Below are 14,738 nucleotides of genomic sequence, written 5' to 3' on the forward strand. Positions count from 1 at the left end.
TTGTTCTTCTAATTCCCTACTGGTTAGTATGAATTAATGGGAAGAGAGGGTGACATAAAGGCCACTTTATTTAGTGTTTTCAAATCGCATGACGCATCCTTCTTCTTTTCTCTTAACTCGAGAAAAATAAAAATGGTTTAATTGGGCTACTGGATATGGATTGAAGACATACCCTTTCATCTTTGTTCAAAGTCTTGTCTTAAGAAAAGATAGAAATTCAATCATATGAGCACTCATGTGGATTCCAGAGAAACATAAAACTGTGAAAGTATCTGAATATCCATAATGGGTATGCTTTTTCACTGTTCATCACTTCCCAACCCCATCACCATAAACTTCTCTCAAATTTTACAACTTTTTGTTGCAAGTGTGTTAAAGATCCCACTATAAGATTATTTTGTTATATCCTTATTCTTTTATTCTATTATTTGTCTATTTTTAAAGAAATTATTTTTATTTATCTGTCCATTTATAAGTTGAAAACAAAATTAACTATTATCTTTTATAATTATGTCCCTATGCCTTTACTTATTTCTTAATTATTTTTTACTCTTATTATAAATGATAAAAATAATAGTGAAAGTCACATTAAGAAGTTAAAAATAAATTTAATATTACTAAAGATATTAATTACATTTCTTAATCTGTGTATTATCTTCTAAAATGAAACATTAAGAAACCAAGTTTACTTTATATTCTTTATGTCATTATAGCGAGTTAGTGGTTTAAGCACCTCAGGTTTCTCATGCTTCACATCTCAAATGAAACATTAGGTATTTTATAGATATTCATAGGTAAACAATAAAAATTTCCTTATTTAAATTATGTCATAGTGGGATATTGTATCCTGGATATGTCTTGAAGATCAAAAGCAAAAGTAAGCATTACCATTACCAATAGTTAGTGGTCCAAGGATAAGAAGTTATTAAAGTTTTTGGGTAATAAACATTAGTTTTATATTTAATAAAAATATATGTTCGTTTAGACTCGAGCATCTTCTAAATAATTCATCTTAAATAACTGACCTTTTTAATTACAGAATTTATAGTTTCAATTATTGAATTCAACATTATACTAATTAACCATATTGAATTACTTGTAAAGACAACATTGCCCAGTAGTACACTCCCGCTTCACTACCCCCCGAGACCATTAATAAATAGTGAAAACTATTAGAGGAAATATTCTTGAATATAAGTGTACTTAAGGGAAAAAAAAGTAGCATAATATCTTAAAGGAGTAAATTTAAACAACTTCATAAATGTCCATATTATATATTTTAACACAATGTTAATGGTTCAAACAGCGCTTGTTCATTGGTGGTTTTAAAGTTTAAACCTACATAAATTGTTGCCTTTGGTAATGCGCATCTCTTTCTTTATTGTTCTTTTGCTTTACTTGTGATTAAAGATATATATAAGATATAACCCATGTAAGCTTGCAATACTAAGCTACTGCCAACTGGTTTCCATCAACCGTCTAGTTTTCATTCATTTTGCTGTTGCTTCTTAGTGTTAGACTGTTAGTTTTCCATCATTTTGAGAAGGCGGGAACAACTTCGATTCTACCTAAGTTTGCAAAATTGTTCATTATAGGCTTTTACTTATTTTAGAAAATAAAAACAAGAACATGAGAAAGAAAGACATATGCTTTTCATTAGTATATGTTCTAATTCTCAATATGCTTTGATCACTCATTTTGGTTTTGCACGTGTACCTAGCATCATAGTTATTTCTCTTTCCAACTACGGTTAAATATATTTATTCTCTGTCACTCTTTAATCTTCATTCCTCTCTTTTGTTGATTTTGGTTAAGTCAGCCAATTTGCATGGCTTTTGTAGTCTTCTACGTCTAAAGAATCATAACTCTCTTCAGTGAGAAAATAACCAAGAAATGGCAAGGCAGCCTGATTCTAAGAAGAACAAGGAAAAGAATGAAAGCATTAAGACAGTACCCTTCTACAAGCTTTTCTCATTTGCTGACTCTTGGGATCATCTTCTCATGTTTGTTGGGACAATAAGTGCTCTTGGGACTGGAATGTCAAAGATTTTAATGTATATAATTTTGGGAGATGCAATTGATGCTTTTAGAGGAGATGTTAACACTAAACAAATTGTTCATGAAATTTCCAAGGTAATGACTAGCACCCTATTATTCTGAATCAATGATGCAAAATATCTATAGGGATGTATAAATTAAGTTGTCTTGGAAGGGAAGAGATGAAAATAGAGTGAGATATAATGCTTTTGAATTATGATTTTCTCCTCCTTGTTGAATAAAAGAGGGTGGAATACAAATACAAAATTTGCTTTACTATCATGCTGTTAAATGAATCGTAAAACATTTGCATGGGGGAGTGAAGACGTGTTGTGCAGTACTCCACCTTGAATTCTTCAATATATTTGTTGAACCAACCAAAGGACGAGTAATTTTTATTCTAATTTTCTTTATCATCATTTTCCAACAGCCTACTTTTTGCAACAAAGCATGCCTTAGTGTCAGTGATTCATTCCACCATGCTATTTTCTGTTCAACAAGGTTAAGGTTATGAAAGTAGCTTAATTGCATAAGAACTAAGTTCAAGTTTTAAGAAAACAGTCAGGATTTTAAATTCTCATCATTTTTATGTCATAACCCATTATGGTTTGTGTCATGCTTAGGTGTCTTTGAAGTTTGCAGTCATAGGAGCAGGTGCCTTTCTTGCAGCTTTTCTGCGTAAGCATATCAGATTCTCTTCTCATTATGCATATTGTATAGCTAGAAATATAATTTAGCTTAATATATCAATAACAAGAATTATTCATGCATGCACCATTCCAGAGGTGGCTTGTTGGGTGGCCACTGGGGAGAGACAAGCTTCAAGAATAAGAGGCTTATATCTCAAAGCAATTTTGAGGCAAGATATCAGCTTCTTTGACAAGGTAACAGATAGTGGTGAGGTTGTTGAAAGGATGTCAGGGGACACAGTTCTTATTCAAGAATCCATGGGAGAGAAGGTATTAATGGACACTCTACAAGTTCCAAATCATCACCATTTCATCACACTATGATAAACCAAACTTTGAATATAACTTTTTCTTTTTCCTTTGTTGTGATATCTCAGGTAGGAAAATGCATACAGCAAGTAGCATGTTTTTTAGGAGGTATAGTCATAGCATTTGAAAAGGGTTGGCTTCTAACCCTTGTACTTCTATCTTCTGTTCCGCCACTTGTCCTCACTGGTTCCATAACGAGCTTTGTTTTTACAAAGTTGGCATACCGTGCACAAGCAGCTTATTCTGAATCAGCAACTGTAGTGAAGCAGACAATTGGTTCAATTCGAACTGTATATGCCAATCTTCATACTGAACTTGCCATGTGTTTTTCTTATACGTCCTGTTAGAGAACAGTATATAAAAGATTTACCTTCCTCCAATGCAGGTTGCATCATTTACTGGTGAGAATCAAGCTATAGCTCAATACAATCAATCCTTGACCAAAGCTTACAGGACTGCATTGCAAGATGGAGTGGCTGCTGGTTTAGGCCTTGGTTTAATTCGGTTATTTGTTAACAGTAGTTATGCATTGGCTATGTGGTTTGGAGGGAAGATGGTACTTGAGAAAGGTTACACAGGAGGCCAAGTCATGGGTGTATTTTTTGCAGTATTCATTGGTTCCATGTAAGTTAGTTTCTAGTTTGACATCTATACTATGGAATGAATGCATCAATCACATCTAAAACCTCTTTCCCAAGCATGCCTAGAAAACATGCTACAAATTCTCAGGTTAATTTTATTTTCCAGGTCTTTGGGGCATGCATCTGGATGTTTAACCGCATTTGCTGCAGGACAGGCTGCAGCCTTTAAAATGTTTGAAACAATAGAGAGGCAACCAGATATTGATGCATATGAAACTGCTGGTCGACAACTAGATGATATTTCTGGAGATATAGAATTTAGAGAGGTTTTTTTCAGTTATCCTTCAAGACCAGAAGAATTGATATTGAATGGATTTTCTATTTCAATATCAAGTGGCACTACTGCAGCTTTGGTTGGGAAAAGTGGGAGTGGGAAATCTACAGTTATCAGCTTGATAGAGAGATTTTATGATACCCAAGCTGGTGAAGTTCTCATTGATGGTATCAACCTTATAGACTTCCAATTGAAATGGATCAGACAGAAAATAGGCCTTGTCAGCCAGGAACCAGTTCTCTTTAATTGCAGCGTTAAAGAAAATATTGCTTATGGTAAGGATGAGGCAACAGATGAAGAAATCAGAGCTGCATCTGAACTTGCTAATGCAGCTATATTCATAGATAAATTTCCACATGTGAGATCATAATTTCATCTTTTGAAATTTGCAATGCTCTTTTGCTTTTTCAAGAGTTTCAATTTCAAATGTCACAATACGAAGACATTTAGATATTTATTATGAATTTAGGGACTTGACACGATTGTTGGGGAGCATGGTACTCAGCTTTCTGGGGGTCAAAAACAAAGAATTGCCATAGCAAGAGCAATTCTAAAAGATCCAAGAATTCTACTCCTTGATGAAGCTACAAGTGCACTTGATGCTGAGTCTGAGAGGGTGGTGCAAGAGACACTAGACAAAATTATGATAAACAGAACAACCGTCATTGTAGCTCACCGCCTAAACACAATCATGAATGCTGATATCATTGCCGTTATTCATCAAGGAAAAGTAGTAGAAAATGGTAGATATACTATGTTGCTACATAAATGAAACTCATCATGCCAATTTGTTTCCAACTCTCTCTACACACACCATTATTTTCCCTTCACATATTGCATACTTATTTCTTTCAACTGATTAGGTACACATTCTGAGCTCATTAAAGATCCTGATGGAGCTTATAGCCAGCTCATTAGATTGCAAGAAACTACCAAGGAGTCATATGGTACAAATGACACGGCAAGGCTAGAAAGCGCTGTAGATTCTGAACGCCAATCAAGCCAACAATTTTCTTTTCTTGAATCTTTAAGCCAGGTATCATCTGAAATCGGAAACAACAGTCATCACTCACGCAGAAAATCAAATGCTAGGCCTACTACAGTTGGACTTTTGAAAACATTTGAAGGAGGGTCTGAAGTTCTTCCTCCAGCAGTATCACAATCACCTCCTCCAAAAGTCTCATTCCTTCGCCTTGCTGGTCTTAACAAGCCTGAAATCCCAGTGTTAGTCCTAGGGACTCTAGCAGCTTCAGTCACTGGGGCAATACTACCCATTTTGGGTCTTCTTGTCTCTGGCATGATAAATACTCTCTTTGAGCCTGCAGATGAACTCCGTAAAGACTCAAAGTTTTGGGCATTAATATTTGTTGCCCTTAGTGCAGCTGGCTTCATATTTCATCCATTAAGGTCCTACTTTTTTGCTTTAGCTGGTTCAAAGTTGATAAGAAGGATCCGGCTAATGTGTTTTGAGAAAATAATTCACATGGAAGTAGGCTGGTTTGACAAAGCTGAGCATTCAAGTGGAGCACTTGGAGCAAGGCTGTCAACTGATGCATCTTCTATTAGGACTTTGGTCGGGGATGCACTTGGTTTGTTGGTTCAAGACATTGCCACAGCAATAACAGCCTTGGTAATTGCCTTTGAGGCAAACTGGCAGCTTTCTCTCGTAATTCTTGTTTTGCTACCTCTACTATTATTAAATGGATATGCGCAACTCAGGTCTATGAAAGGATTCAGCACAGATGCAAAGGTTTGTAACTAACTGATATCAAACTACCAACTACTAGTATGAACCTGTGAAAATCTCTAAACTTCAGAGGTAGTGGGAAAAGGGTGCAGATAAAGTTGGATCTAAATATAACCTGAACGGATGAAGTAAACAGATCAAATTTATATGACCTTTTCTGTATGAAAAATAGTAAATGAACAACCCCTAGCAAGACAAGAAAGACAACCATTGAGAAAAGCCACTTAATTGCATGTGGATTTTGCAAAAACAAATTTGGTTTTACCATGCTTAGATTCAAAGGTAAATCTAATGGACATGATGAGTTTTTATATGTATTGAAGTAGTTTATGTAGTATTACTATTTTAGCATATACTCCATGAGGATAAAGTACTTTACGAGGATGAATGAACAGTGTTTCAATTGTGGTCTCAATACATTTTTGTCTCTATATTTAATTAGTACTAATATCCATTTGACCAATGTTACTGTGTTCTAAATGTTCCACAGAAACTATATGAGGAAGCAAGTCAAATAGCAAATGACGCAGTAGAGAATATCAGAACAGTCGCAGCTTTCTGTGCTGAGGAAAAGGTGATAGAGCTATACCAGAAGAAATGTGTAGGACCAACCCAGGCAGGTATAAGGCAAGGGTTAGTCAGCGGAACAGATTTTGGGATATCGCTCTTTTTTGTGTTCTCTGTATATGCATGCAGTTTATATGCTGGAGCACGTCTAGTTGAGAATGGAAAAACATCAACCTCAGATGTTTTCCGTGTAAGATATTATCCTTTGTTATCATGTCAGATGTAAAGCTTTTCATTTATTTCAGTTGTTATTGACATAAAGCATAAGCTAATTTCTCATATAGATAAAGGTTTAAAAAAAAAAAGATGACAAAGGTAAATTAAGAGCTAAGATCATCGCATTGAACATTTCATATCTGAATTTTCAGGTATTCTTTGCTCTCACAATGGCAGCTATAGCAATATCTCAATCTGCCTTCATGGGCCCAGGTGCGAGTAAAGCAAAAAGTTGTGTTAGTTCTATATTTGCTATTCTTCACCAGAAATCAAGAATAGACCCCAGTGACGAGTCCGGGGTCGTATTGCAAGATGCGAAGGGAGATATTGAGTTTCACCATGTCACTTTCAAGTATCCAACCAGGCCTAATGTTCATATATTCAAAGCTCTTTCCTTGACCATTCACGCAGGAGAGGTAACTTACCAACTGATACATTGGTTTAATTTGATGCATATTTCCTTCAGGCAACCCATTAAGGGAGAATCTAAGAGTTTGATTATCCTGACGGTAATCAGACAGTTGCTCTAGTAGGTGAAAGTGGAAGCGGAAAGTCAACAGTGATCTCATTGTTGCAAAGATTTTATGATCCAGATTCAGGTGAGATTACACTGGATGGAACAGAAATCCAAAAGCTACAACTTAAGTGGTTTAGGCAGCAAATGGGGCTTGTAAACCAAGAGCCTATGTTGTTTAATGACACCATCCGAGCCAATATTGCATATGGAAAAGGTGGAAATGCAACTGAGGCTGAAATTATAGCTGCAGCAGAATTGGCTAATGCTCACGGGTTTATTAGCAGTTTGCAGCAGGTAAAGTCCGCACAGTATTCAATATTGCAAAATTTTGAGTAACTAGCTATCTAAATCTAAACACAAAGCACCATATGAGTAAGATTTTGAATTCTGGATAACCAACACACACAGGGTTACGATACAGTCGTAGGGGAGAGAGGGATTCAACTATCTGGAGGGCAGAAGCAGAGGGTGGCAATTGCAAGAGCCATAGTGAAGAGTCCAAAAATATTACTGCTAGATGAAGCCACAAGTGCACTTGATGCTGAGTCTGAAAGAGTGGTTCAGGATGCACTTGACCATGTGAGGGTGGACAGAACCACCATTGTGGTGGCACACAGGTTATCCACCATAAGAGATGCAGATTCAATTGCAGTGATTCAAAATGGAGTCATTGCAGAGAAAGGAAAGCATGACACTTTGCTAAATAAAGGGGGTACATATGCTTCCTTGGTAGCACTGCACACGACTGCTGCTTCATCTTAGACCCTTTTGGCCTTTCATCTCCATGCACCCGTTGTATGATCTGATGGTTTCTTTGGGCATCTTTTCTGCTATCTACGTAATGTAATTTTCTAAAAAGACTTGACTACCCATTTTTAATGGATCTCATGGTTACATATTAATTCCCACAAACGTCTAAAATCATAGTTAAGTGAAAAAGTAGTATACTGAAATGAAATTACAATTACGAAAAAAAAAATAATCAGGTGTTTTATTTGGAGATTATGAGCTTAATATGTAACATTAATTATGGTGATACGCTAAAGGACAGTGAGATTGAGGGAACATTTTCCGCTGTTGAACTTCCAGAACGTATGTCTCTTTTCCCGTTAGCCATTATTAAAGAGAAATTGGTGCGTAAAATATACATATACAAGGTTTGTGAAGGCCAAATATTTATGTAACATACATGAGCATGTGGTGTGTTGATAAACAACACAGTTAAGTTTATTCGGGTTATGCATTAACAGTTACTTGAGTTGTAATTTACCTTTTTTGGATCAATTACCAATTTCTCGTTTGATTAATATTTATTCAAAGAGAGATAAATACAAAACTTACACATAAACTTATCATATAAAACTTTAACGTAAAAGAAATTATTCCTGTTGATAAGTACATATTAAACGAAATATAAGTTTTAATTAAAGATAAATGTACATTAAGTAGTTTAATTAAGGGTTTATGATTATTCTGAGAAGTTTGATCAAGTCTAAACTTATTCATTAAATGTATAACGTCAATAATATTCAAAACAATTGTTTTACCAAAAAAATCATAATTTAGATCATCTAAAAAATATCTTCAAACTTTACAAACTAGCATATTTAAAGTTAATATAAATAATATATCATTGTTGTTATTGGACGCATTTAGATAAATAATTTGATTAAAAAAATATCATATATCCTTTTCAGAAGTTCAAATAATTCTTTCTAAATATTCTCTTATTTATTAAGCTCTCGTTGAAAAAAATAAAGGCTTACCCCCATTAACTTATTTTAAAAAAAGATTGATAAACCTATTTAAAACCTTATTGCAAAATCAACTAAATAGGTTAAAGTCTTAATTATGTTTAAAAATAGATAAGTCAAAGTAAGGGTTGAACTATATTACTTTTACAAATATATATATATATATATATATATATATATATATATATATATATATATATATATATTAGTTCTCTTCATTGCATTATCTGTTTTATCTTACACTCATCTCTCATTTAATTTCCTTAATGTAAGTATTGATTTTGAGAAATATACGTGAAATAGTATTACTCATTCTACCGTTCTTTCGAACGAAGAAAATCCAAATGACACAATGGAAAAACTGACCATGCACGATGGAGAAAGGAAAAACCTTTTTCATTGTTGCTATCACCCTTCAATCCCACCACCACAAACCTTCGTCAAACTTCACAACCACTCTTTTTGGATGTGTTAAGGATTCCACTAAGACAGTGTTTGTTAACTTGTTATTTGCTGTCATTATAGTGGGTTAGTGGTGCAAAAGCACCTGATCACTTCTCTCATGATTCACCCTTCAAACTTGCTTATCAGTATCCTTTCCTTAAAGCTGCAGACAACAATTTTTTACTTTAACCATAACTTGAGGAATGAAATAAATATTATAATTAGTGCACCCTTTTTTTAAAATATAAATACTTATTGCATTCCGTCATTTCTTATTTATCGTTACACTTATTTTATATTTGGTTTTGAATTTTTAAATATAGAAAAGTTTACATGTGTTAATAATTATTGTTGTTTTATGCGAATTGACATAAATGAAAGCAATGTAGCACCTGAATTCGCTAGGCTTAATTTCATAAATCCAAATTATGTTTGGACCGAGTCCTTAGTCCTGACAATATGGTAATCCATTTTTCATTAGAACATTCATCGAGTCCCGTTAAGTTAATAACAAATGAAACACACGTTTTTATGAAATTTCAGTCCACAAATGAGTTTTTTTTCTCTCTAAACTACGGATATTAGAGACAATTTGTTGAAGTCTTTATGGGTAGTAAAGTTCTTTAAATATTTAATTTAATTACATTTATTAAGATATTTATCCGTTGATCCACGTATTTATTTATTTTGAAATAACAGCATTATTTTGCAAACAAGAATAAATAGAAATTGACATGGGTCCCTGTGTTAATGCATCAAATCAATTCAACCCCATGAACATAGCGGGTCTGCTAGAGTCTTGATCAGGTCAAGTGCTTAGCTTCAAATCTACATTTTGCATGAGAAAATGCTTTGCGGGCCCAACGCTAGTGTGCAACTTCTTTTCTTTATCTTTAGGAAAATGTTTTGAAAATATAAAACTAGACAGCAAAAAATTACTAAGTTTAATTTCAAATTTTATTTTTATTATCTATATATACAAATTAAAAAAAGTAAATAAATAAGTATACATTGTGTCATATACGGTGTCAATTTTTTTATGTTTATTGAAATTATCTTACCTTTATGTCATGTTATGTTCATCACGGCACACGGCTCGCTTTATTTCCAAATAAAGTAGATCTTCATAAAATGAAATTAATAAAATTGGAAAATTTTCGAATGCACGCATTTAGCTTTGTGTTCACCTGCCATGTATATCAAAGGTTGATGGCCTTAGCTTTTGCTTGAGGTAGTACCAACATGTTAAAAGATAATCTCCCAACAAAATGGCAACTCTATTCCTCAAGAAAGAGCAATTTAACATAAAGAGTGTAGAATGAAAAATACTATAAAGTGAATGACTTTCAAGTGAGGAACTACAAGTTCCAAACCTTAGTACAAAATTTTGATGCCTATATTTAACTATACACTTACACTTGCAACTAATCACGGGCACCAACATCGCAAGCATCCAACGAGATGCATACAACATTACAAATACAAACATCATAGTAATCAAATGATGCCGAAGTAGTTTTCGTTATTATACTTACAACCCCCATTAAAGATGAATGATTTGAAACTTGAAAGTGTAATTATATTCAGACCATTAGGTGTTGGAAAGAGACAAAGAAAACTAATAACAAAAGGAATATACTCAAAAGTTGTTAAAGAAATTAAAAATTAGTTCGATAAGGACCTCAGCGGTGTCTACCTTCTTAAGATACATCTAATTAGACCGACGTACCAACCAGAAATTAAAGGGTTAATTTGTGTTGAAACATCTATTGCAAAAGGGTATGAGAATTTAAGCACGTGAATTAAAGAGCCAAGTTACAAAAGACAAGGGATTTCAAAGATAAAGATTATATATCCCCATTATTTAAATAACAACAGCATGAACAAAGACACCTCATATGACGTTAAGTCGCAACAAACCAACACAAGCTTAGAATTTTTCTTCCTATATATTTCAATTATTCCTTCAAAGGGAAATCCCCAATTACCTTTGTACTCAACCCCTCCATAGTCTTTATCTCTGCTTCGCGTTTCGCATTTCGCATTTGAACCTCTTCATCATTTTCGAAGATCAACGGCCACGAAGAAACCTATATATAGGACAAGCAAGCACCCTCCTGGTCTCGTCGGTGAACGGTGTGGGACTAATTTGCTGAGAGCCAAGGTGCATTCTTGCACTGGTTGTGCTTTTGTGTATGAGTCATTCATATACAGTTATCCATTTTCATACATTTAACTAATATATCTTGAAATTTCTTTCTAGATGATGGCATCGAGGAGATTTAGTCGTCACGAATTGGGAAGGGGTTATTCTGGTGATTCATGGGCTACCAAGGCTTGAAGCTGCAACATTAGTGTGAAATATACAATTTGGCAGGTATTTGGTTAATTGTTTAGCTTTGGCTAGGATTAATTAAACAAATCATTTTAAATGCTTTTGTTTATTCATTTTAAATATTATATTATAAATTAAGTATAATATTATATTTAAATTGAATTATAATTATGATTTTTAAATATAATTTTTAAAAGATCAAACACTAAAAAATACTATGACGATGACAAACTAATATAAATATTAATTAAAAATTAAATATAAATAATTTTAAAAAACAAATAATGAAGGATAAATTATTTATAAATACAATCATATATTTCTTAATATATATTGTTAATCATATTGTGAGATCCATAAACTACATGCATTGCTCCTATGTTTTAACCAATATACATTGACACTTCCATGCATGTCTAACTTCGTAAGAAGTGATATATTTGTTCCTCCCTCAAAGGCAATGCCAAAAGGATAGTATAATCCACTGAACAAAACCATCTCTGATTATACTCTAAGATATAATTATAGATGCTTTAATTTGGCATTAATTATCAACTACGTATTTATAAGTTCAACCCTTAATAATGAAACTTTTTCATCAAAGTCTAGAACACATCTAAGATTGAAACTAACCTTTATTGTTAAAACCAATAAAGAAACCTTTTTTTTTTCTGCTTTTAGTAAGGAAAATGGTGAACTATGGGTCATGATACCCACTTTGTTTTGTGTCTTTTGATGCAAAATATTGAGATTACCTATCTTTTTCTTTTAAAAGCAATCATAATTGAGCAATGTGCAAGGAAAACAAATATTAGCAATGCATTATTTAACGCAAACGAATCTAAAAAATAAATATCAGAAAGGTTAAAAATAAACACATTTTAACAGGAATAATTATATTAGATGATAACGTCTAAGGTTTTGCCTTTTTTATGGAAAAGACAGTATAAAATTGTACATTTTAAAATTCTCATAAAATATATTGTCTATACTTTTTATATAATTTAAAAGTTAATTAATAATTTTAAAACGTCGTTTTAAAAAAAGTGTAATGTACTATTTAAAATATAATAAATATTTACTATTAAATTATATATTTATAAATCTAATTTATTTAAAATTAAATATACAAACCAGCAAATAATTCAATAATTGAATTTATAATATTTACTTTTTTTTCCAAAGTGTTATTAAAGATGTAACGTAATTTAACAATTGTGAATAAACCATATCTTCCTTTTTTTATATTAAAACTTGAGTCCATATATAAGATTTGAAGGGACAAAAAAAGGAGGGGTTCTTTAATAGAGTTTATATAAACTTTATCTAATGATAAAAAAAATTATCTAAAAAGGAATGTAGTAAAATATGTTAATGACATTCTTCTGTAGACATATTCGATTAAAATATCTCACAAAAATATATTAAACTATTATTACCACTCCCAAGGTAAAGAAAAACTTTGAATATTCATTAAGTTTAGGTGCATCTTTTTGTGAGTGGATTTTTCCTTTTAAAGTGGTGCACTTTGAAAATATATGACAAACCCTTTACTTAAATATAAAAAAGAAAAAAAAATATATGTGACAAAAATTCTCAATATCTTAGCTTTTGCTTTGGTTACTTTTGATTCCCTCGTGTATACGTTTTGTAATGTCCTTGGCTTCAATGGGTGGTCCATGATCCCTAGAAAGTAGAAATAGTAAATTACCCATTCAAGATGATGAAAAGAATACGACAGAAGCCGAGCTCTATTAATTTGATTTTGACACTTGAGACTCAGGGATCCATAACCTGAAAGAACATTTCTAGGCTTACATGAGAGATCATGACTGGATAAATTTTTAGATAATTATTTATCATCAAAATAAATATTTTTTTTTATAGATTTTGCTAGTCTTTACTATATAACTTTTATAATTTTTTAGAAATATTTATTTTTATCATTGAACCTTTTCAATCTTGTTAACCATTAATAATAACAAAAAATTAACTTTCCTTAAGGATAAACTTATCATGATGTAATTATTTTTTAAAAAATTAATATATTAACTATTTTTAATAACTTTTCTTAACATGTTATGCTTGTAAGTGATGAAGTTATTTGGAAATGCATTGATGGTGCATAAACAATGTTCTAGGCAAGCACTCAATGAGGCTGTTTATACTTGTTCTTAAAGCTACAATGCAAGATAAAAGCTATGTCATCAAAATGTCTTGAAATCAATTATACTTGGTTTAACAGTAGTCCCCCTTAGAAAATTAACAACCAATCTATAAAGGTTTTATTTATGTAAATATAACTATTCTTGAAATGATATATGCGTGTATTTGATTTAATAATGATGAAGCTCCAAACACTAATAATATGCAATGATAAATTTAGCATATAATTTCCATATTGAGGGTTTAATAACTGAATCTTTTGTTATATGTTGACATTAAAATAACGCTACCTCGCAGATAAGTCCTTGTATGGCTATCAACATCACTTTATTTAATTAAGTTGTTGTCTTTATCCTCTGTGTGACCCGTTGGAACCTATTTACAACTGCTAATTGCTGTCTTACACTACAGGACAAATAATAAAACAAAAGCAAAATTCAGTAAAAGAATAAAAGCAGAAAAAATATGTACAAGCTGGATTTTCTTGGTAGGTATATACAGGGAAATTTTTTTTGTTTTGGAGAAAAACTAACATTAGCAAAATTCTATATATACATATTCCTCAAAACTAAATAATAACTTTTGTTGTAGACAGAACCTATTCCTGAGTTTAATCTCATTCTTGACACTGTAAAAGAAAGAGAAATCAGTGGCATTGTTAATCACGTGAGCACAGGACTTGTGATTAGCTTTCCAAATAAATAAATAATAAAATTATAAGTATAATAAAATTAGGAATGGGATCATGTGCCATGTAGCATAGGAGAAAAGAAAAGTGTAATTTTCTACCCTGTTTTGTTGCAACATCCAACTATACATTATGGGTCATAGACTCGGTGCCTGTTCACTCTGCGTCACTTTCTGACTTTCTGTAGGGTGGCCAACTTAAAATGAATGAGAGTCCTCAATTCATAATTCTCAGTTTGCAATTGAAACAAGAGTTTTTTTAAAGGTAGTAATTATGAAATTAATAAATGAGAGATTATAATAAAATTAAAACACATTAATAATATTTATTAATGAAAAATTACTATAAATTGTT

At 32.2% G+C, this 14,738-nt stretch overlaps 1 protein-coding gene across 1 annotated transcript; it reads left to right on the forward strand.

Moving 5' to 3' along the window:
* The first annotated feature begins 1,893 nt into the window (after positions 1–1,893).
* LOC113874704 (ABC transporter B family member 4-like) lies at positions 1,894–7,759 on the forward strand. Its single transcript, XM_027512918.1, has 12 exons — positions 1,894–2,133; positions 2,661–2,715; positions 2,821–2,996; positions 3,104–3,325; positions 3,421–3,659; positions 3,783–4,308; positions 4,420–4,693; positions 4,814–5,700; positions 6,188–6,454; positions 6,633–6,896; positions 6,998–7,291; positions 7,406–7,759. The coding sequence occupies exons 1-12, from the start codon at positions 1,894–1,896 to the stop codon at positions 7,757–7,759; spliced, it is 3,798 nt and encodes a 1,265-aa protein (XP_027368719.1).
* The last annotated feature ends 6,979 nt before the right edge of the window (positions 7,760–14,738 follow it).

The sequence above is a fragment of the Abrus precatorius genome, unplaced genomic scaffold (genome assembly GCF_003935025.1).
Source record: "Abrus precatorius isolate BTA unplaced genomic scaffold, Abrus_2018 Scaffold8, whole genome shotgun sequence".
NCBI classification, from domain to species: Eukaryota; Viridiplantae; Streptophyta; class Magnoliopsida; order Fabales; family Fabaceae; genus Abrus; species Abrus precatorius.

Coding starts and splice junctions, on each gene's coding strand:
- LOC113874704 (XM_027512918.1), top strand. CDS start 1,894: ATGGCAAGGCAGCCTGATTCTAAGAAGAACAAGGAAAAGAATGAAAGC. Junction 2,997..3,103: donor AAGAATCCATGGGAGAGAAG/GTATTAATGGAC, acceptor GTGATATCTCAG/GTAGGAAAATGCATACAGCA. Junction 4,309..4,419: donor TCATAGATAAATTTCCACAT/GTGAGATCATAA, acceptor TTATGAATTTAG/GGACTTGACACGATTGTTGG.